We start from the raw sequence: 24,005 nt of genomic DNA, 5'->3' as shown, positions 1-24,005 counted from the left end.
TGGAGATGAATTCACGGGCATGTCCCCTCAAAGCGCCTTTGAATCATGGGACGCACCCGAGCGGGGACTGACCTGTCCCTGCCCGGGTGGCATCCCGCATTTGATACGTGGGAAGCAACTGGTCTGGCGAGGACCCGTTGCTTCCCGCCCCCTTTGTATTTAGACTCTGTTTGGAAACTAGCAGCTGGGATGGGGAGTTAATGCAATTGGCAAAGACTTGGTTAAACTACCTTGGTGGCAGACGTTTGGAAACCGGTAGCTGAGATGGGTGTTTATGCATTTGGGATGGGAAGTGAGGGCCTCTCTCTTTTGTATTTACACTAATCAATGGATTGATAGCTATCACCTCCTAGAGGTGGTGGTCGCTCCCAAATCCAAGATTTGACAGCTGCCACTTTTTCAAATGCATAAGCTCCATCCTACTACCAGTTTCCAAATAGAACCTTAAAAGTGATGGGATGGAACCAATGAGTGGTCCTGGACAAACACTGTCTGGCATGTTTAGGCAGTGTTCGTCCAGTGAAGCAAACACGCCCTCAGGGACCTCAACCATCCCTTTGCCAAACACGGCCTCAGGCATGTTCAGTCTTGGTTTATTCTTATTTATACACTTGTCTGAATTCACTAACTTAGAAGACAGCCTAAAACATATATGAATGGATAGAGACTGGTCCCTTTACATACATAGCCTCCACCCTTGATACATATTTTCCCTCTTTTCTCCCAATAAACAGAGTTTCCTTCATGGAGATCAACTCCATTCTTTAAAAATCATTCAACATAGAACTAATGACATGAAGGGACACTTGTTCCGTTGGATGGTGACAAGAAGGCAATCAGAAGGAGGCTGGGCCTCAGGGAGACAAGGAAAACAAAAACTCTTTCTAACTTTATTATTAGTTATCATCTTTCCTGAATCTTATCTCTTCTTCATTCTTACTACTATCTGAAAACTTGTAGTCAAGCATAGGAAATGGAACTTAACAACCAGCAGATTTTCACCATAATGTCTCCAGGTCGTATGCCTAGAACAAGAGGGAGCATCAGGTGCAATGTGATTGCACACTTTTAGTATGATGCTGTGCTTGATCACCATCCATCTTTGTGATGCAGTTTGTCAGCTGTGGGGCCCAAGCAATGACGGAGGGTGATAAGGTGCAGCAGCACACTAAAAGCATGCAATTACATTACACCTGATCCTCTCTCAGAACAAGGTAGCCCGTCCTTCAACTTGAAGCGCCTTTTTTGCCGATCCACTCATCATCATTTTCATTATCATCTTGGATTAAAGAGCTGTGGGTATAATTAAAAACTATTCCATGATGAAATATCTTGTTCATTAACATTATCAAAAACTAAACTCAAATTAGAACCAAACATCATTTAAGTTTTAAATATAACATTTACTTATCAAGGACGCTTAATCAAAGGTATCCCCTACTTGGGAATCGTTTAATTTTCGATTAACATCCAAATCAGATCTAAAATTTGCACCAAAGATACACAATCTGATAAAATATCCACAAGTGGCATGACATTGAATACTTATTCATAATGGCATATATTATACAGTAACATAGTGGTGCTCTTTCTTTTGTATCATAGCAGAGGATTAGCAGAGATTGTGAGACTTCCACCATCCAAGCCAGAAGGATAATCCATTGCACTCAGGAAATCATCACCAAAAAGGAAGGCACCCGCTGCCATGGCCCCACCAGCAGCCCCCATACCAAAGCCTGGTCCCAGTGTTCCTCCTTTTGCTGCTGCAGAATCCCTTGCTGGCATGCTCAAGTAGGTTCCACTTGGCTGGCTTAAACTTGGAGCAAAGGGTGGGAGTAGAAAACCAGCATGTGATGGTGGTGGAGGAGGTGGTGGAGGTGGAGCTGTTGTTGGTCCTGCATTATTAGGTGGGAGTTGTGGTTGTGGATAGCTTTGCAGCATACCATGGTATGGAGGAGGTTGGGCTGAGTAAGGCTGGCTTGGATTCACATTAAAATTGGAGGGCACAGTGGTCTCATTTCCCACAGAAATGGACATTGAAATGCCATTGAACACTCCATCACTACCTGCTAAAGAATTTACACAAGGGTGCATGAGCAAAAATGTCAGTTTTAATAAGGATGTGCAAGCCGATGCGTGGCGACTCCCTGAGGGCAATGGGTAAGCCCACAGAGTTTTAAGCTGTCAGGACAGCGACCGTTACGAAAGTAGCGCGGTTAGGTCTCTGATCCTTGAGGTGGTTTCTCCGTGTAAATATAAAAAAAATAAGAGCATAACGAAAACAGAGAGTTCATTTTGAATGATCCAAATGTATTTTCTTAAGGATGTGCAAGATAGTTAGCAATTCTTGGTAGGGGTTAAGGGATGTCAACAGGATGGTATTTAGATCTGATATCCAGCCGAATCTGATTCAGTAAACCAAATCGGATCAGATCAACAATCTGATTCTGATTTGGTATGCAGATTTACATCTGTGTTGGAATCCCAATCTGCTGGATTATCTGACTGATTACATATAAAACACATCTGATTAGCTAAGTTAAGTACCTACCTTCTTTCTGAAACCAAATCTGAACCGAGTTAGGCTTAGATCAGATAAGGATTAGATCTGACCCAAGTCGAACCTGTTTACAGCCCTAATAGAGGTGGACATCGGGCTGGTGCAGTCCGACATGACAAGGGGCCCATTCGGACCTGATAGGCTCTTATCCTTACCCAAGTCCACTGAAAGCCTGACCCAGCTCTTGTAGGGTTCAGGTTGATTTCCAACTTGTGATATCCTGTCAACTTAGTGACATTATTAAATTCCTCTGCCAGATGAGCAGATTGTCAAAATCCATAGAATTGGCTGCTTTGAATCGAATCAGCACTTCACCCATTTGTTGAATTGTTTTTTTAATATTTTGTAGATAATTATGATATTTGTTTGTTATTATATTTACGTAAATACATACTTGGACCATTTTTTCCCTGTATTTTTTATGATTTGTTGAATTTTGAAAAGAATTTGTTTAAATAAACCCGATTAAAAACGAGTCGATTCAGGACGATGTAGTGAATTGATTTGAAAAACGATTCGGTTCAGAAACCGATTCTGACAGCATCCCATGAAAGCTTTAAACAGTTTGTATCCGACTTTTAACCATGTCATAGAAAGATGTGGACCCTCGATCAATGAAATCAACGGCTGGCATCTCTCTCTCTAAACCACGATAAGAGTGTCTGATGGACTTACCTTCAAGCGAAGGCCCCCGGCCGTCGTCGGGACCGTCCGAGATCCGGACGGAGATGTCGACGAAGCCGCGCAGCTTCTGGGAGTTCCCCTTCCTCAGCTGGAAGCTCCCGGACTCCGCGATTCCCGGCGCCGGATTTCGGTCGAACTTCGCGAGGAACTCCCTCAGGAAGATCCTGGCCGTCCCTTCCAGCCTTTCCCTCAGGAACAGAGGCTCCCTGCCGTACACCTCCACGTGGAGGGTGACAGCATCGAGGCCGCCTCCGGCGGAGGCGTCGACGGTGGCGGCGAACTTGGTGTTCCAGACGGGGCTGGTGCCGCCCCGACCGTCGATCTTAGTGCAGTACTTGCGGTCGGGATCGATCCACGCCACCGCGAACCACTGGCTGCGGAAGAAGGACCGCCGGAGACCCCGGGCCGACGCCACGCACACCTCCACGTGGTACTTCGTCATCTCTCCGTGAGAACGATGTGGGTCGCCGGGCTTTTGAAGAGAGAGAGAATTTGGTGGTGGCGGTGGAAGAAATAGAGAATCATGCTTTGCTTTGGTATTTCATATGGAACAGGATGAGGAGAAAGGAAGATGCCTTGGTTACAAAGGGTTTAAGGCAATTGGATTTGGAGCATAGATGCAAAACCCTTTCCTGCTTCACCAATTGCTTTTCTTGTAGGACAATTGGCATGCCCCCACAAGGAGTAAGCTTAGTTGGAGCGGGCCTCCGCTGGCAAAGCGAGTTTTTTTTTTTTTTTATTACTCGAAAAAAATCACACCCAGCACCGAGACCTGATCGTCCTGAGCCGACAGCCCCTACCCCTAAGGGCGTATGCTAGCGAGTTCTTTTATGAGAAAAAATAGTTGTTGTAGAGTCAGTCGAATCTTCTCATCCTTTTCTTTCACTTAGGGTACGTTTGTGTGTCAAGAAAAATGGGTGTTTTTTTGCAAAAATGCATCAACAGGTGTGTTTTAGTGACAACACAAACAGCGGAAACCATCATTTTTTGGGGAAAAAACCCTCGATGAACATGCCAAAATACACGTTGTCTCTAGGTTTTCTGCGAAAACGGTTCTCATGGGGGGTGCGATTCCGTTTCTGCAGCAAGTATTTCCATGGAAGGGGGTGCCACAGCACTCCCCTTCGGTGACATGCAAACGCCCTCTTAATGATGATTTTGATGGTGGTCATTCTCCTATTCCTCTCTCATAGCTCCATCTCCTCTCTTGACCCTACAATACAAGTACAGATAAAGCATGGGACTACCACGATAATGACATACCTCACCTTTAGTCCAGTCCTGCTACTACCTGCCCGCTTGAGAGCTCTTCCCTTTTCCAGAACCATAATTTGCACTTGCTTTTGACCGCTCCTGACTTTGCTTTGGGCTGCTATTAGGCTGGTTCCATTCCTGCATGTGCTACCCCCCCTTGCATGAGCCAACACCCAGTATAGGCCTTGAGCGCAATTTCGGTTATAAACAAAAAAAAATGGAATGGACCCACAACCCATATCACAGACATGTGGGTTTTGGTGAGAAGAAATGGTTTATGTGGATAATAGGTCTAGCCATGGGCCATGGCAACAAATATTTCGATTATTATTGAAAATGTACCAAAAATTTATGGAATTTTGTGAACATTAAAAACATTGGTAAAATCTTGACATTTTCGAAATATCTTGATATTTATCTATATATTGTTTCTTTAATTTGTCTAATACCTACCTAATACATTTAATTTTATTTCTTCTCAAGGAAAAATATTCATTTTTATCAGCAAAATCTTAAGGGATTTTGTATTCTGCTTTTCACATATTTTACAATTTGCATTCTTTTTTACATTTTTTGAGCTTTTTTTTTCTTCTTTTTCGACTACTACCAGGAAATACATCCAGCTTCGACATTGCAGCAAGGGACACCTTACGTGGGTTTCGAACTCGTCACATCTAGTCAACCAGGTGACATTCATAAATCACCCCTACAAGATAAGCAGAGTATTTGGGACAATTTTTCTATAAAAAAAAAGCCCAAAAATAAGTTGTTACAACATGCATAAGCATGATTGGACCTTGGCCATGTTGCCCATTTAACGATCTTAACTCTGGTCCATGTTTCTGGATGAGCATCCTGACCGGACTGTGGATTGGGTCTGGATTGGACCCATTGACAGCCACAAATGCTCCAGCTTGAAGTCATGGTCATCCTGCCACCCTCATTAGAAACACAAAAAGAGGTCAAGCTGGATACTTTTCTTAATGGCACTTCCTACTCTAGAGTTATTCATCTTCAAAATTTCCAAGGGTTACACTCTCTCCGAAATTTTCCAAGGTTTGGAGTTTGTGAACCTGGTTATGTTTTTATCATGTATGAGACGCATCAATGTAAAAGAAATGTCAGAAATTCATGAACCTTTTTCTCATTTCATGTAATGACCAAACATGAACTGAAAATATAAACTTACATCCCAATTAAGAGAATACAAAGGGCCATAGCCAAAATCAAAGAGCAACTGGTTTACAAGTTCACTGTGTAGTAGAAGGCTTTAGCTCTGGAGGAACTACCAATAACATTCTGCCAGCTCGCCTGACCATGGCATCACCCTCCTGAGGGCAGATTGGAGTCCTTGTATACATCATAGTTGTTGATCCCAATACATCATCTCCAAACCCACATGCCTGGAAAAATGCACTGCATATGAAGAATAAATAATAAGACAACTTAGCCCCAAGGGGAGTTGGCGTAATGGGGTGGGGCCTTGGCCGTTAGACGGGTGGTCAAGGTTCGATTCCCATAGACATCTCCCCTCTGCGCAAGCCGACACCCAGCACAGCCCCGGGGGCCAAAGGTCCTACCGTCGGAGTTTTACACTGCCAGCACAACTACCATAGGTATGGCAGACTGAGACAGTACGATCAGATCTTTATGCAGCGTGTGGTTTCTTCCAGTTATAAATCAAAAAGTAGCAAGACGACTTTTTTTTATTTTAATATGATGTATCTAGTTAAAACCTTTAATTACTTATTCAAAGCTAATTAAGCCCAAATTATACTTGGACCTGAAACCAACTGGGTCTGATTCTAGAGCTGTTTAAAATCAGGTCAAATGTGATCTGACACAAATTTGATGCAGTCCAAACCCACTTATGCCAAGAGCAGACCAGATCATATTGTATATAACCAATTAATCAGTCATATTCAATCCCACCACTCATCTCAATTGATAGGGATGTGTATGGACCCCACTCTCATAGTCCCCAAGTGAGATGTGTGGTGGAGATTGAATATAATCGATGATTGGTTATATAGAATATGACCTGATCTGCTCTCACTTACACACCTATGCAATGCCAAATATGTAATTGGGACTTTTTCTGCATATGCTGATGCAAAAGATTGACAAAAATATATACCTCTCTTCTTTTGAACAAAGTGCGGAGATATCATATATTCCCTTGCTAGTGAGGACTCTGCAAAGTCAAAAAGTTAGGAACTATCATAAATAACTTTACATAATCAATACTTTTTAAAAAGCAGCTCATTAACTAATAAATGAAGAAAAAGAAAGTTTGGCTATGTGAATGGTGAATCTGTTTCTGTTGTGCTACACGTTTTACAGGTTTTGGTGTTATGTTTTTTGAAAGAAAAAACTTTTACAAATCTCTCACTCGGAGAGAAAAGCCAGAACGCCAACCAAATATGAACATTTATACCTGATAATTCTCTGAACTATCTTCTTGCCGATGCCCAATCCTTGAAATGAAGGAAGAACCTGAAAAGAAGCCAACAATCACTTATTGCGGTATTGGAAGTGAATAATACATGTTGAACAATGGAATAGAGATTCAAACAATGCAACGCTTTTGCAATGAACTCTACAACAGGCTATTGCATACAAATGTTAATGTTATGCCTTATCCAACAGCTCATACTATGTTGGTGTTGGCTGAGCAATTCATTGAGGTAAATTTTAGCTGAATATGTGGGTGTAAAATTCATGTTCCTTACCTCAACAAAAAACTTTTAAAGGTTTTTTGCAAATTAGTCCCTACCTTATCACTAATTTGCAAAATTGTCCCTGCCTTAGAATGTTTTGCATATCGGTCCCTCCCTTTCATTTAACCATTGCAAATTCATCCCTGGGGTTAAGGACCATCCCTGCCCTCTCACAGCAGCCAGTAAATGCACATAAAATGTTCATTTTACCCATGAAAAAAGTTCAAATAGATTGTTCTCTCCTAACAACCAGGATATGCAACCCCTTCAGCAATTTGAGAATGGAAGAGCGTAATACTTCACCATTCTATTACAAGTTCTGATGGATAGGATTTCTGCTAAAAAAAACCCAAGTGCAGAAGTAGAGTGAGAGGGCTGCTCTCTGATGTTGGAAAAAATATAAGCATCAGAACAATACTAATGCAACATAAAATTAATACAGAAGTACCAAGAGCCCAAAATGCAGAGGAAGAATCCATCCAAGTTATTTGAGCCCCTAAACAAACAAAGATCAAAATTTATAACTTTCCACTAACATCACAGAAGAAATATATAAAACCCACAAAGGCAAAACAGACACAACCAGGTAAATAGTGCAGTAAGTGATTACAGAAAGAAATTGAAAGAAAGAAACAAATAAAAAGGGGTCAAAAAGGGAAAAGCTCAGAGAGAGAGAGAGAGTGAAAGTGAGAGAGAGATTCCCTCCTACATGAGAGGGATCCGAGTAGCTATGGAGGATGATGGGTACACACTTAGCACGGGGGTAATCAATATTTTGGTTTTAACAAGGGTAAACTAGTCATTTCATGTATCCTCTTACAATGGTTACTGTTTAATAATAGTTAATCTAACACCATGTTAACAAAAGGACTGCTTTGCAATAACGTTAGACAAGGTGGAGATGGATTTGCAAAATCACATAAGGCAGGACCATTTTGCAAATCAGTGATAAGGTAGGGACCAATTTGCAAAAAACCAAAACTTTAATTTTCAGTCTATGAAGCCTACTATCCTGCCCAACTCCTCATGCATGAAATGTATAGCATTTCTTGGCTTTAGGAGGTACAAATTACTAATGCATTAACTTCTTTGATTGCCTGAAAGAGGCCAACTTGTCATAAAAAAGAAGCATGGGCAACCGCTATCCATCTTTGCAAAAGGAATATGCACCCCTAACAGGTAAGAATATGGTAAGAGAAATGAAAAGTTGCCTTTTCTGCTGTTACTGTAAAGAAACACTAGTGCAAAAAATAATGTCACAATATGACTACAACGAATGCACAAGCACATAAACAAGAAGCCACTAATGGGCTAGACATCAAACACACAATGTGTGAGAGAGAGAGAGAGCTTAAAAATATAAAGAATAATATATTGAAATGTTCTTTGAAGCATTGAAAATAAGGGGGAGAAAGACCCCTTATTTATATACTTTTTGGGACTAAGGGGGCCTCCCATAGAGTTGTATGTAATGAAAAGAGGCAGAAGCACCAATAGGGCAAAAGTCACCCTTTAAGAGTGACTATAAGAGCCAAGAACACAAACACCAAATGTGCACACACAAAAACTCAAAAATATAGAAAATGACTTAAAGTCATAAGTTGGATTTATTGAAGAAAGGAAGAGAAGGGTGTAAAAACCCATACAATTACAAGGGGGAACCTCCTCTTTATATAGAGGAGGAGAGCACTTTAGAAGGACCATAAAGGGGGCTCCCTTCTAGTCGTTGGGAGCCCTAACGGTCATAAATATGACTGTTGGGGCCCCAACGACTAGATGGGTGGAGCCCCTTTATGGTTCCAAAAAGCAAAAACAGAAAATAAAAAGGAAAAAGAAAAAGGGGAAAAAAGAAAGAAAAGTAAAAAACAAAAAAGTACATATGGAATTACCAAAACACCCCTATCGGGTTTTTGGTTTATACAAAACAGGAAAAAGCTATATAATTATGTATATATACATATATACGTATATATATTTATATATATATACTAATGTATATATATATATATAAGTATATGTATATATATATTTATATATACATAATTTAACATGCCCCCTTAAACTTTACGGGGAAAAGACCAAAAGTTTGCCAAGAAGAAACATGAATCGTGGAGTTGGGAGCGCCTTGGTGAAGAAGTCAGCTAGTTGATACTCTGAAGTGACATATGGCAATGTGATGGTCCCTTTGAGATATTCGTCTCGAACATAATGGCAATCCATTTCGATATGCTTGTTCCGCTCATGAAAGGTGTGATTGCTGGCAATGTATATCGCACTCTTGTTATCACAACAGAGCTTGGTGGGAGTGGAAATGAGAACGCCCATGTCACCAAGAAGACTTCTGAGCCACACAATCTCCATAGTTGTCATCGCCATAGCACGATATTCAGCTTCGGTAGATGATAAGGAGACACTCTGATGCTTCTTGCATCTCCACGAGATGAGAGATTCACCTAAAAAAATGCAAAGACCCGTAATTGAGATCCGATCATTGGGATTACCTCCCCAGTCAGCATCAGTAAAAGCAGTCAATTCAAGAGATGAGGAAGAGGATAAGAAGAGTCCCTTGGAGATGGTATTTTTGATATATCGCACGATTCTCATTACGGCTGCCATATGAACTGTAGTAGGAGCGTGCTGAAATTGGCTCGCTGCATGAGCCGCATGAGCTATGTCTGGACGTGTGATGGATAGATAGGTGAGGGATCCAATTAATTGACGGTAGGGGGTTGGATCTTCAAGAAGAACACCATCTTCAAGTCTTAGCTTCGCATTGATAACTTCAGGAGTCTCCACTTTCTTTTCATCAGATATTCCTGATTTGGTACAAATTTCTGCAGCTAACTTCATTTGAGATAAGATGTACCCACGCGCTGAATAAGCCACTTCAATTCCTAAAAAATATCTCAAATAACCAAGGTCAGACATATCAAAAGTATCTTTTAACATAGACTTAACATCATTTACTCCCTTTTTGTCATTCCCAGTGATGATCATATCATCAACATACAGCAGAAGCATAATAATGGAGTCACCTGTCCTTTTGACAAAAAGAGCAGTGTCAGTATAACAAGAAGAAAAACCTAAATTGATTAATACATTACTAAACCTGTCATACCAAGCTTTAGGAGCTTGCTTAAGTCCATATAAAGCCTTTTTTAATTTTAAAACTTTTCCATTTAAATTCATACCTGGAGGCGGTTCCATATAAACTTCTTCATTTAAATTACCATTCAAGAAGGCATTTTTAACATCAAGTTGAAAGATGGACCATTTTTTAACAGAAGCTATAGCAATAAGGGCTCAAACACTAGTCATTCGAGCAACTGGGGCAAAAGTTTCATCATAGTCTACCCCATACTCTTGGGCATAACCTTTGGCTACCAACCTAGCCTTATATCTTTCTAATGAACCATCACTCTTAGTTTTTACCTTAAACACCCATCTACATCCAATGGGTTTCTTGCCATTGGGAGGATCAATGATTTCCCAAGTTTGCGCCTTTTTAAGGGCATCAAATTCAAGCTCCATAGCTTCATTCCAATGAGCATATTGTTTAGCATCATTGTAATGAGATGGTTCATGAAAGGAGTGAAGAGCAAGAAGACATGCTCGATAATTAGGGGAAAAAGAGTCATAAGAAACAAATCTATTTGCTATCTTAGGAACACGATTTGATCTTCTTTGAGAAGTCTCTTCTATTGACTCACTTTGAGAAAATCTTTCAAGGGCACAAGGAGGATTTCTTTCATTCCTTCTAAAGTAGACTTGTATTTGTCTTGAAGCATTTTCTTCTAAGTTTTGATCATTACTTGGATGTTCAACAAGATTTTCATTAAGAGGTTCACTAGGATCAACATGATCATCTATGATGTTTTCTTGAGGTAATAAGTCAAATAAAAAGGAATAGCCAATATTTTCATTTGGTTGGTGCGAAAAGCCATTTTCTTCTTCGAGGAATGTGACATCTTTTGAGATATAAAGTTTATTCTTAAGTATGTCAAAACATCGATATCCTTTTTGTTTTTCGCCATATCCTAAGAATATACAATCAATAGCCCTAGGAGAAAGTTTATCATTTTTGCGAGTTAAAACAAAGCATTTACATCCAAAAATTCTTAATCTTTTATAATCGGGAGACATATTGTAAAGTTTTTCAAATGGAGAAAGAGTTTTCAAAGAGGACGAAGGGATTCTATTGATGAGATATGTTGAGGTTAGAACCGCTTCGGCCCAAAAGGATTTTGGGATATTTTTTGAAATCAATAATGTTCTTGTAGTTTCTATTATGTGCCTATGCTTTCTTTCCGCAAGACCATTTTGTTGCGGAGTATTGGGACAAGAACGTTGATGACAAATTCCCTTTTCTTTTAAGTAGCTTTGAAAATCATTAGACATATATTCACCTCCCGAATCGGACCTAAGAATAGATAGATTTCCCAAAAATTGATTTTTAACCATTGCATGAAATTCTTTAAAGAAGGAAAAGACTTCGGATTTGCGACTTAGGAAGTATATCCATGTAAATCGAGTGAAGTCATCAATAAAGACCACATAATACGAAAAACCTCCTTTAGACAAAATGGGGGAGGGTCCCCACACATCGGAATGAACAAGTTCAAATGGCTGAGTGGTAAAGTAACTTCTTTGAGAAAATGGAGTAGCTTTAGATTTCCCAAAAATGCAATCTTTACAAGTCATGTGATTGTCTTTACAAGTATTGTTCAAAAAAGGAAAAAAAGACATTTTTACAAAATTTGGATGACCAAGTCTCTCATGCCAAATTCCAATACTTTTGTCTTTTACAAGATTGCAAGATGACTTAGATGGAAGCGTCAAAAAATCCATAAAATAAAGATCACCCCTTCTATGGCCTTGCCCAATCAGCTTCCCTGACTGGAGATCCTGCACGGTGCAATCTTTAGGTGAGAAAGAGACTTGGCATCCATGATCGGTGATTTGGGAAACGAAAAAAAGATTTAAATTAATTTTTGAAACAACTCTTACTTTAGGAACGAAAAAGTTTTGAGAATTTTTGAAGTCAAGTGTTCTAATACTTTCAATTTTTAATGATGTTCCATCGGCCGTTGAAACATAGGAGGACATGGGTTTGGAAAAAACATTTGAAAGAGAGTTTTTATGAGATGTCATGTGAAACGAAGCACCAGAGTCTAGTATCCACATACCTGGAGGTGATGAAGAGTAGGCGATGGCGGCTCCGGATGTTGAAGGAGAAGACTTGAGAAGGTGTTGGAGAACTTCGGAGATATGATTAAGAGATTCTTTGATATCTCCTTCTTTGGTACTTTCTTCCTTCTTTGGAGAATTTTCTCCAACCACGGCAACCTTTCCTTTAAGCTTTGGACAAACCAGTCTAATGTGCCCCGGTTCATTACAATAGTGGCATATGATTCCCTTTCTAGGCCCATTGATATTTTTGTTAAAATGGGGAGGTTTATATGCTTTAACATTTGATCCGGGCCTATTAACGGCCAAAACCTCATCATTCCTAATGCTCAAGCCAAGTTGAGTTTCTTCTTAACATACCTCGACAAGAGCATCTTCAATAAGTAGGGCTTTGCTTCTATGGAGAAGAGATGCCCTCACTTGTTCAAATTCCGGGCGAAGTCCATGAAGGAATTGAAAAAAGTGCTCTTTTTCAATTTGTTCCCTTCTTAGTTCAATATCTTGTGGAGCAACCCATTTGGGCTCAAAAAGGGCAAGCTCATCCCAAAGAGGGGTTAGAGAACTAAAATAGTCCCGGACACTTATATCCATTTGTTTGGTGGAACGAATTTTTTCTTGACAAAAGAATTGCCGAGCAATATCCTTTTGGGTATACATACCCTTAAGGAAAAACCAAGCCTCATTGGCCCTTCTAAACTTGGCAATATTAGCACAATTTTTAGGATCTACATTGTTCATAAACCATGCCAAAATTTTGGCATGATTACTTTCCCAATCCTCTATTTTGGATTGATGTTCATTAATGGCTTTGATGCGCTCATCGCCATCTAAAGCTTTTTCAACCTCATTTTCAATTTTGGTGAGAACAAGAGAGGGTTCGGGAGTAGTTCCCATAACAAAACCCCAAAGTTTCTTGCCTCTTAGATGATTTTCCATAGCGGAGGCCCACATGAGATAGTTGGATCCATTTAGCTTAAAAGAAAGCTCCACTTTACAGTCACGTTCCATCGGCACCAAGTATACTTCCTTCCTTCAAAACTTTGAGAGGCACGCGTTCCAAGATGACAAAAGAAAAGCCCAATCACCAACCGAGCTCTGATACCATGTAATAAAATAGGCGGAAGCACCAATTGAGCAAAAAGGCACTCTTAAAGAGTGACCACTAGAGCCAAGAACACAAACACCAAATGTGCACACATAAAACTCTCAAAAATAGAAAATGACTTAAAGTCATAAGTTGGATGTTATTGAAGAGAAGAAGAGAAGGGTGAAAAACCCATACAATTACAAGGGGGAACCTCCTCTTTATATAGAGGAGGAGAGCACTTTAGAAGGACCATAAAGGGGGCTCCCTTCTAGTCGTTGGGAGCCCCAACGATCATAAATATGACTGTTGGGGCCCCAATGACTAGATGGGTGGGGCCCCTTTATGGTTCCAAAAAGCAAAAACAGAAAATAAAAAAGGAAAAAGAAAAAGGGAAAAAAGAAAGAAAAGTAAAAAAACAAAAAAGTACATATGGAATTACCAAAACACCCCTATCGGGTTTTTGGTTTATACAAAACAGGAAAAAGCTATATAATTATGTATATATACATATATACTTATATATATACGAATGTATATATATATAAGTATATGTATATATATATATTTATATATACATAATTTAACAGTCTACTACTCCTAGAGGATCATCTAGGTAGGGATTCTTCTACTTGGTCCTCTAAGAAAAGATTTTGTAAATACATGTCAAAAGCATTTTGACATTTATTTCCCTCACGCTGAGTATACACATGAATATCATTAGGATTCTCACTAGGAGAATCATCTCTTTGATGATAATGGTTATCACAAATTGTATCATTAGATTTTTTAGAGTTATTTCTACGTAACAAGTCAAATAATAAAGAACAATCAACATCTCCCTTGGGTTTTTGATGTTCAAAACTATTTTTTTCTTCAACAAAAATCACATTTTTTGAAATATAAAGTTTATTATTTTTAGTATCATAACACTTATATCCTTTTTTATTTTCACCGTAGTCAATAAAAAGTACATTCAAGAGATTTTGGTGAAAGTTTGTCTTGTCCTAGAAAAATAACAAAACATTTGCAACCAAATATTCTTAATCTTTTAAAATCCGAAGATATTTTAAATAATTTTTAAAAAGAATAAACATTTTTTAAAGATGAGGATGGCATCATATTTATAAGATATATTGCGGAAAGAGCGGCTTTGGCCCAAAAATTCTTTGAAACATTTTTAGAAATGAGAAGAGTTTTTATGGTTTCAATAAGATACCTATGCTTTCTTTCGGCAAGACTATTTTGTTAAGAAGTTTTGAGATAAGATCTTTGATGAATAATGTCATTTTGTTTAAGATAATTTTGAAATTCTTTTGACATGTATTCTTCTCCAAAATTATATCTAAAGATAGTTATATTATTTTAAAAATTATTTTTAATAAGAATATGAAATCCTTTGAAGATAGAAAAAACATTGGATTTATTTTTAAGAAAGTAAACCCAAGTGTATCTAGTGAAATCATCAATAAAAACAACATAATATGAATATCCTCCTTTAGACATGATGGGTGCCGGTCCCCAAACATCCGAATGCAGTAGCTCAAACGCTCTTTTCGAAATGAAGTTGTTATGTTGAAAAGGAAGAAAATGTATTTTTTCAATGATACAATCATTGGATCAGGTTATTGCTCAGCAGAAGGAAGACCCAAGCTTTGCAAATATGGTTGTAGCATGCAAGCAAGACGAGACAACCCTACATCTAGAAGATGAAAGCATCTGGTACAATCAGAGGCTATGAGTGCCAGAGGATCATCAGCTATGAAGGGAGCTACTTGATGAGGCATATAGAACTAAATATACTATATATCTAGGTAGCACCAAGACGTATAAGGATATGTAGAGGAACTACTTGTGGAATAGCATGAAAAGAGATATCACGATGTATGTGTTGAGATGTTTAGTTTGCCAACAGGTCAAAATAGAACATCAAAGACCTTGCGGAATACTACAGATGATCGAGATACCTCACTGAAAGTGGGAAGATATTACCATGGACTTTGTGGTAGGTATGCCCAAAACATGACACCACTATGATACTGTATGGGTCATAATGGATCGCCTTACAAAGTCGGCACACTTCTTACAGACTAAGGTGAATTAGACATTGAAGAGTTTAGCAGATTTGTATGTAGATAAGATTGTCAGGTTACATGGTGTACCTGTCTCAATTATTTCTGATAGAGATTCAAGATTTATGTCTAAGTTTTGGGGACAACTTCAGAAAGCTTTGGGGACAAAGCTTAAGTTTAGCACGGCTTTTCACCCGCAGACGGATGGACAGTCGGAGAGGACGATCTAGATGCTAGAGGATATGTTGCGCGCTTGTGCGTTGGAATAGAAGGGTGATTGAAGTAAATATTTGAAGCTAGTCGAGTCCACTTACAATAATAGTTATCATTCGAGCATCGGTATGGCTCTATATGAGGCTTTATATGGATGACCCTCTAGGTCTCTAGTTTGTTGGAATGAGGTTGGTGATTGAGCGATCGAGTCACCAATAGTTCTAAAATGCTACACCGACTAAGTGCAGTTGATATGAAAGAGACTTCTGACCGCTCAACGCCGTCAAAAAAGTTATGCATATCTACAGCATCGTGAAGTCTCATTTGAAGTCGGGGATCATGTGTTTGTCAAGGTATCATCAACCAAGAGTGCATTTCGGTTTGGCAAAAAGGGTAAACTAAGTCTGAGGTATATAGGACCTTTCTCCATCCTCGAGAAGATTGGAGGCGCAGCTTACAAATTGACACTCCCGCTTCAGTTCTCGAACATCCATGATGTTTTTCACTTGTTGATATTGAGGAAATATGTGTCAGACCCGACACGTATTATCCAATACCATGACGTTGAAGTGCAGAAGGATCTCACTATCGAGGAGCGTCTGATAGTGATTTTAGACTGACGAGAGCAAGTTTTGCGAAATAAGATGATTCCTTTAATGAAGGTACGATGGCAACACCATAGACTCGAAGAATGTACATGGGATTCAGAAGCGAAGATGAAAGAGAAATATCCAAGCTTATTTGGTATGTAAACCTAGCCAAATTTTGAGTATGAATTTTTTTTAAGGGGGGTTGGATGTAATGTCCATGATTTTTTGAGGAATTTTCATAAATATTCATGAATATTTCTGTAGGTGATAATTTGGTAATGATAATATGTGTTATACAATATACATAGATTAGGTCTTAGATTAAGACATAGAGAAAAATAAAATAAAAGCACTCAAAATGCCAATGGGTCCTGTCGACCCTAGTGGAAACCCCATATGGGGGTGTCGACCAACCTATGTGCATAGATATTATATGATATATATATTATATACACTAAATACATTACATGAAATAATATTAACCTAAGTCTACTATATATAAACAAAAAATAAAAGAAAAGAAAACTTAGTGAATTAGAAGAATGAAAAGTTAGAAGAGATTAGATCAAGAGCAGAGATTAACCCAACCCCTTGATCTAATCCTTGTAGCCTATAAAGCGGGAGGAGGGGCTCACACACACACACACCCGTATTTGGCCCTCTTTAGTTTTTTGTTCGTTCTCTCAAAATCCCTTATTTCCTCCTCTTTCTTCTTCTTTTTCCTCTATTTTATCTTATGGTTTCCTTCTTGCATAACCAAGAGGCAAACCTATACATATTGGAGGAGTGGGCTGAGCACCTAGCTGCACCCACCATACAAAGCAAATGGCTGGTTCACTTGGAAAGATCGCATTTTTCAGCTAAGAGGAGTGTCTTCGCAAAAAAGGTAGGGGGTTTTATTTTCTACACGTAGATCAAAACTCGTAGGTACAAGTTTATTCTAATTTCTAATTAAACTAACCTTGTACTGAGACCCCCATGAGAGGATTCGGTGTTGAATTTGTCAAAATTAGAATAGAGAGGGTTTTCTAAAGAAAAACCCCAACACTGAATCAAGCTCCACAACTCATCACATTATGACTGGAGAGTGCACAAACCAAACTATATCTTTGATGAATGTGTTATAGTTCAGGATCTGGAGCATAAGGATTGTTCAACCTGTTTTAATTGTGAGTCAAAGAGGTTAGTGATGCCATGAGGTTTGGTTATAATCACAAGTGACTTGATTAATGTTGCTTATAGCATGGGTTATTCAGTAAGGGCACTCTTTATCGCTTTACCATAGTTGAACCATAACAAAATGTTTAGGTTGGCTAACAAAACCCATTCATGATGTGTTTATATGTAATCACTATGGTTGGTCAACATTTGGGAGTGATATATAACTTGTGAGGTCACATTTTTTTGCAGGTTACTTAGTCTTTGATTGGTGGAAATAATGAGTGTGATTGATTTGGTTATGATTTATTTGAGATTTTTTATTTCTTGTTGGTTGTTGCTTTATCAATAAAGCATTTTTTATTTATTTATAATTTTAGATATTTTTTATAGTCTTTTTAAGTTTAAAAAAAAAATTGAGGCTTAGGCTTTCGCCTAGAGGCGTACCTCGCCTCAGATTTTGGTGGAGCCCCTCGCTACGCCTCAACCCTTTTCACAACACTGGAACAAACAAAACCAATGTTATGTTATGTTCAGTTCTTTTTGTCCAACCCTGAACAAGGCACATTTGAAAGCAAGAAAAACTCTGATCGGAAAAGAAAATTTTGATTACAAGAAGTTTTGATATGATAATTTTTATAAAATGAAAAAATTTCAACGTGAGAAAAATAAAGTAAAAAATCTTGAAAAAATGAGAGGAGGAGTGGGTAGTGGTGGAAATTCTCGGGCCCATTTTTAGGCAGGTGGGTGATAATGGGTGGTGGTGGTGGTGGTGGTGGTGGTGATGGCATCTGACGTGGTGACTGAGCTTCTCAGGGGCCGTTTTTTTGGGATGTGTAGTGATGGATGGTGGTGATTGACGGTGGGTAGGGCGTTTTTTAGAGAGGTGGGTGGTGTTGAGATGGATGGTGGTAGATCTTCTCAGGTGCTATTTTTTGGGAGGTGGGTGATCGTTGGTGGTAGTGGTAATGGTGAGATTGTCTTGGTAGAAAATATTCCTCTTCTTTTAAAAATTATACTAATTTTCAATTTGTATCCCTTTTCTTACATCTTTCCCACTTTCAAACGTACCCTTAACGTAGTATACCTTTGTCGGCTTAATTATTACCACTAGAAGAAGATGAGGCGAAAAGAGAGGGAGGGAGGAGAGGCACCTTACCGCGACGTCGTGAATGGAGGCCGTCAATCCGGCGTCGGAGGAGGCCCTGCCGAATCCCACGAGACGTCCGTTGGACTCCGTCACCGGCAGCACCCCTTCGAGCCACTCCTGCCACAGAGATCGCTCGGCGGAAGCCGTCCAATCGTCCCAGAAGAGCGGGGAACTCCTCCTGGCGAAGGCGGAGACGACGACGAAGCTGCTCCGGAGGGCGACTTCGAGTTTCTCGGGGTCGGCGGGCCGAGAGGAACCGTTGGCCAGGAGCTCCGGGAATCGGTGGCCCGACTGGTTGGTGGCGGCGAGGAGGGACCGCAGGTGGCGGAGGTCGACGTGGGAAGGGTCGGTGGAGAGGTAGATGGGAGGAGGAGCGGGGAGGGCCCTCCGTTTCTCCTCTTGGGACCCGTAATTCTGGGCTCTCGCGGAGAGGTTTAGGGGCTTCAGATGGAGGGTCGCCATTTTTGGAGAGAGAGATAGTTTCTGGTTGTTTCTAGCTTTTTTTTCTAGTTGCTTTTGCAGATATTTGGGACGCAGGGTAATTAACAAGACGTTGTATCCGATATTTTGAATTTATCGAGATATATTCACAAGATGAATTCTTGAGAAATTAGAATCAGGACACTTTCTCATTTATATGTTACAATTTCAACAAGATTTTTTTATTACTTGCATATTAATTCGGTTTTACGATATCATGAAGTCTTGGCAATCAACCTACTCAAAAGCATCCAAAAATCATATTTTTTGGTAGAAAATACACGATGCAACAATTGATTCCTACAAATTCACCATGCTGAACACATTTGCACGGTCGGTTATGCCCAAAAAAAGTTTACACTTCAGTTCTCATATTTTAGTGACTATATATATATATATATATATAGGGTCATAGTCGATTGTATCCACCAAGCAAATAAGGCAGAACCTAATTGTTTGGTTTTTTTCTTCTCACATCTAACATCATAGGTGTGATCTACATGTTTTATTTAGTGGGAATCTGCTTTTGGGTTGCAGGAATCTGACATGTTTACAAGTGTTTTAGTGATGAAAAAAATTTGCTATGAAGGTGTGCTTTTTCTAACTCATAAAAACATGTTTTATCGTTAAAAAAACATGATCCAAGAGTTGATTAGTACTAAATTTTGCATGTTGAACACATCTAGGGGTAGATTGTGTCAAAACAAATCACATTGTGAGATTCAAACTAGATTCAAGGTACAATCAATTATACCAAATACAAAACCATATATATATATATATATATATATATATATATATATATATATATATATATCTGTGTGTGTGGATAATGATAAGGTGCTCTTGGAATACCTACTTTCATTTCATAAAAGCTTTAGATTTTCAAATTTCTTAAACTTTTTTTTATAGAACCCTATAAATTACTTAGTAGAAAACAAGTTTTGGATGATTATCGCATATATGTTTTTTAACACCTTTAAATATCCATGGCTCAATGTATCAAAATTTCATGACTTAAAAAATCTTGTTCTTATATAATAAAAAACATGATCCAAAGTATGATTATTATCAAATAAACTATGTTGAGTACATCCATCAGGTTTAATTGAGAAGATACAACCTACAACCATGATTTCTAATATGTGTGAGTAGGTACTCGGAGAGCACCCTATCATTACCAATATATATATATATATATATATATATATATATATATATATATATATATATATATATATATATATATATATATATATATTGGTAATGATAGGGTGCTCCCAGAGTACCTACTCTCATCTAATAGAAGCTTTAGATTGTAAAAAATTTTAAACTTTTTTAGTTGATCAGGCCCTATAGATAAGATCTATAAGCATTATTTAGTAGAAAACAAGTTTTGGATCATGTGATTATAGCATACAAGTATATTTTTTAAGACCTTTAAAAATCAATGGCTCATAATGTATACAAATTTTATGAATTAAAAAATCTTACTTTTATGACCAAAAAACATAATCCAAAGCATGATTCCTATTAAATAAACTATGTTGAGTTCATCCATAAGGTTTAATTGAGAAGATACAACCTACAACATGATTTCTAGTATGTGGGAGTAGGCACTCTAGGATCACAATAGCATTACACTCTCTCTATATATATGCCAAAGAAATATCATCCAATCACTTGTAGTAGATTGGTGGGTAGGGATGCAAATGGGTTGGAATCATGATGTAGGTTTTGCAAATTTTGGCTGTTTGGAATCGAACTCCCCTGTATATTTGGTTGTTCCACATAACGAACATTTTGCATCCCTACTGACAAGCCTTCCATTAGTAAAACTATTGAGCTCCTCTTTAATACTCACCAAGAATTACTCCTAACTTTGACCTCGCAGTAATGAATTTACAAACCTCAACATCACAAAATCTGACAAACTCAAAATTGCGTTTGAAAGAAAAGCGAGCTCTATGTCTGAAAATTGGAAAGATTTCTTATTTTATATTATCTACTTCAATATATATCAGTATCAGCACATGTTTTCCCAACTTTTTCAAGCTATAATGGCGTTAACTTCCATTGAATTACAGATTTTGTTTCAATATGGCATGGAGAAAACCACTGCTAAGATTTGGACATCCCGAGTCGAGAAGTGTCTCGTTGGCTGTAAACAGTATAAAACTCCTCGACCAACGGGAGCTCTGGTTGTCTGGCAGGAGCAGTGAGTGCACGTCACCTTGTGTTGGGGCGGTTGTAAGTTCAACTCCTAATGGTATGGTTGTATAACGGGTGGGCCGGCATCTACCTAACTCCAGCTTGCCTATAAAAAAAAAAAAAAGTATACAACTCCACGAGTACTCCCAACTGCCCTGTAAAATTAGTTTTTCATTTGGCTTAGGCCATTCTAAGTATCGAACTCTAGACCTCTTATAACCTAAAAGCATTAAGCTGACCCACCTAACTAGGAATGCAGAACCGTGTCTCAAAAATTTGCCCTCCATCCCCACCTTCATCCTCGCATGGATTTTGATTTTAACATTCATCCCCAATCCAAACGAGGCAAGGCGGGTCCCCATTTCTCCGATCCTTCTGTCGTTATCGCCTTTTGCCATTAGAAAAATAAAAGGAGAGGAGAGAAATAGGAGCTTGTGTGGCTCGTTAGAAGGAGAGAAATGAGAGAGAAGAGGTGTGAGAAAGGGTTTTATGTTAAGAGTTAGGAATATATATATAGGATTTTATAATATGTATAAGAGTATAATAGTAATTTTCTTAACCGGAATCAGGGATGGGACGGGGGCAAGAGTAAGTATATCCTCGCACGGGTTTTGATTTTAACCTCCATCCCTAGTTCATTCTTTGTTTCATGCCCTCCATCCTCGATCCAAACGAGATGAGGCAGGCCCCATTTCCCCCTCGGTCTAGTGCCATTCCTAGCATTATGCCATCTACATGATGTCAATTTCATAAATCCAGGCTTTAAAATTCATTTAAATAATAAAAAAATATTTCTAACTGTAGGAAAAGAATGTCTTGGCTCCACTTTGCATAGATTTTTTTTGTTATCAAACAATACTACGCTTTTTCTATGGTTTCACTTAGGGGTGTCAATAGGCCAAGTTTGACCTAGATGTGATCCATACCAAACCCTATAAGGTTAGGGTTTAGTGATAACTAAGAATGTTCAATTAGAATTTGGGTCAGAACTGAAGGGTCTGATTAATATATGGAGCCAGGTATGGATTATGAAATTTTATACCAGACCTCAATTCGACTCGAGTTCCAACTAAGATCCAGGTATGGTTTCTATTATGATAAGTTTGATTGGACCTGAGTCCAAACCCGATACCATAACTACAAATCAAGTCTTGGTGTGCCTTCACATAGGTATGAACCAAATCCGACCCGTTGACACCTCTAGTTTCACTTATTCTTAAACTCTACAATTTACAATATTCTCTCCATGTCTAAAATTATAAATAGTCAACGTTGGAATATCCTTTTTACCCTTTGCATGTGTGAAACTAATGAAGTCTGTGCTATATATCACTTCGCTCCTCAGGTGCCACGTACACCCACTTAAAATGAGGTTTGCACATTTTTTTTAGGACTTCACAAAGTTTGCATAAAATTATATGTCAACTTCCTGTTAAGATTGAACAAAATGAAGAAGTTGGCATATATTTTATATGGACTTCATCATCCTCGCTTATGTTCGTTGTTTAGATGTTTAGAATGAACAATCTATCTTTCCAATAAAGTTTCTTCCTAACTGCTCATCAGATAAAGGTGATCTTGGTCATCAGATCAAAGTGGTCTTGGTGGCAGTAAAAAGTTAACGTCATGATCTTTCTCTTTTCTTTATTATATTTTTTTGAATTTATGGTGCAGGTAGCCAGAAAATAGCATAGAAGAGACAAAAAATGTGCAACCGAGGAGGGTGCATATTTCTATTCTGGTTTTAGAACTCATAAATGAAAAACCTAAAGTGGTTTTGTTCTAACTCAAAACAAAAAACTTATACGCTTATGTCTTAGCTTTCCCAAGATGGTAAAAATACAAGTTTTCAACATTTGAACGGAAAGATACTAATATGAGAAAAGAGATTGTTATGCAAAAAATAGTTATATATTTGGGGGGGAAGTTCACATATATAAGAGAAGTTCAACATGAGAAAGGTAAAAATGTCTTTTTACATCTAGATATTTGTGATTTTGGATATAGGGAGAATATAAAAAATTATAGAGTTTTTAAGGAAACACATCAAATTACCCATACAATATGATCATTTTTCGAACTAGAAATATGAAGACTATTGTGGGAACTGAGCATTCCCAACATTTCTTTTATAAATCTGACCATGAAGACGCATTCAACATGGTGAATTTGCTAAGAATCTACTGTTGAATTATATATTTTTTATAAAAAATATGATTTTTGAATGTTTGAATATTTATAAAGATTTTGAGCCATTGATTTTAAAGCCTAAAAAAATGCTTATACATCATAACCATATGATTCAAGAATTGGTCCCTATAAAACCAAACATGTAGATCACATCTGTATGGTTAGATTTAAGAGAAAAAAACTAAAAGACAATGAAAATCATGGTTTACATCAATGTTATCAGTATCAGTATCGACCATGAATCATTTGGCCAACAGTTCATGTGAATCAGCTGATATTGATTCTCATGTGAATCGTTTTGAATCAGCTAAATATATATATATATATATATATCATGTCAATCAAAATGTGGCATGGGCTAAAACCATTAAAATAATATTAGAAATTAAATTTTAAGCATTTTTTACATTTATTAAAAAATAGCCAATTTAGATCAGTATCATATCAATTTT

At 38.2% G+C, this 24,005-nt stretch overlaps 2 protein-coding genes across 4 annotated transcripts; both read right to left on the bottom strand.

Annotated features, from left to right (window-relative positions):
* Positions 1-1,492: 1,492 nt before the first annotated feature.
* LOC149821152 (Calcium-dependent lipid-binding (CaLB domain) family protein) lies at positions 1,493-3,879 on the bottom strand. 2 transcript variants are annotated; one of them, XM_089983495.1, is made up of 2 exons: positions 3,236-3,879; positions 1,493-2,069 (listed from the first exon to the last, which is right to left on the bottom strand). In XM_089983495.1, exons 1-2 carry the CDS (start codon positions 3,684-3,686, stop codon positions 1,600-1,602), a joined length of 921 nt encoding a protein of 306 aa, XP_089839621.1. In that variant the 5' UTR covers positions 3,687-3,879; the 3' UTR covers positions 1,493-1,599. The 2 variants fall into 2 exon arrangements, with proteins under 2 accessions (XP_089839621.1, XP_089839622.1); XM_089983496.1 differs by having other exon boundaries at positions 1,493-2,066.
* A 1,742-nt stretch (positions 3,880-5,621) lies between these two features.
* On the bottom strand, positions 5,622-19,145 carry LOC149821151 (GCN5-related N-acetyltransferase 3, chloroplastic-like). Of its 2 annotated transcripts, none has more exons than XM_089983040.1 (4): positions 18,682-19,145; positions 6,936-6,994; positions 6,636-6,692; positions 5,622-5,914 (listed from the first exon to the last, which is right to left on the bottom strand). In XM_089983040.1, the coding sequence occupies exons 1-4, from the start codon at positions 19,132-19,134 to the stop codon at positions 5,749-5,751; spliced, it is 735 nt and encodes a 244-aa protein (XP_089839166.1). In that variant the 5' UTR covers positions 19,135-19,145; the 3' UTR covers positions 5,622-5,748. The 2 variants fall into 2 exon arrangements, with proteins under 2 accessions (XP_089839166.1, XP_089839167.1); XM_089983041.1 differs by having other exon boundaries at positions 5,622-5,901.
* Between the last annotated feature and the right edge of the window lie 4,860 nt (positions 19,146-24,005).

The sequence above is a fragment of the Nuphar pumila genome, chromosome 12, assembly GCF_984573655.1.
Source record: "Nuphar pumila chromosome 12, dmNupPumi1.hap1.1, whole genome shotgun sequence".
Classification (NCBI taxonomy): domain Eukaryota; kingdom Viridiplantae; phylum Streptophyta; class Magnoliopsida; order Nymphaeales; family Nymphaeaceae; genus Nuphar; species Nuphar pumila.
The sequence above is the reverse complement of the archived record's forward strand: the minus strand, read 5'-3'. Positions and strand labels throughout refer to the sequence as shown.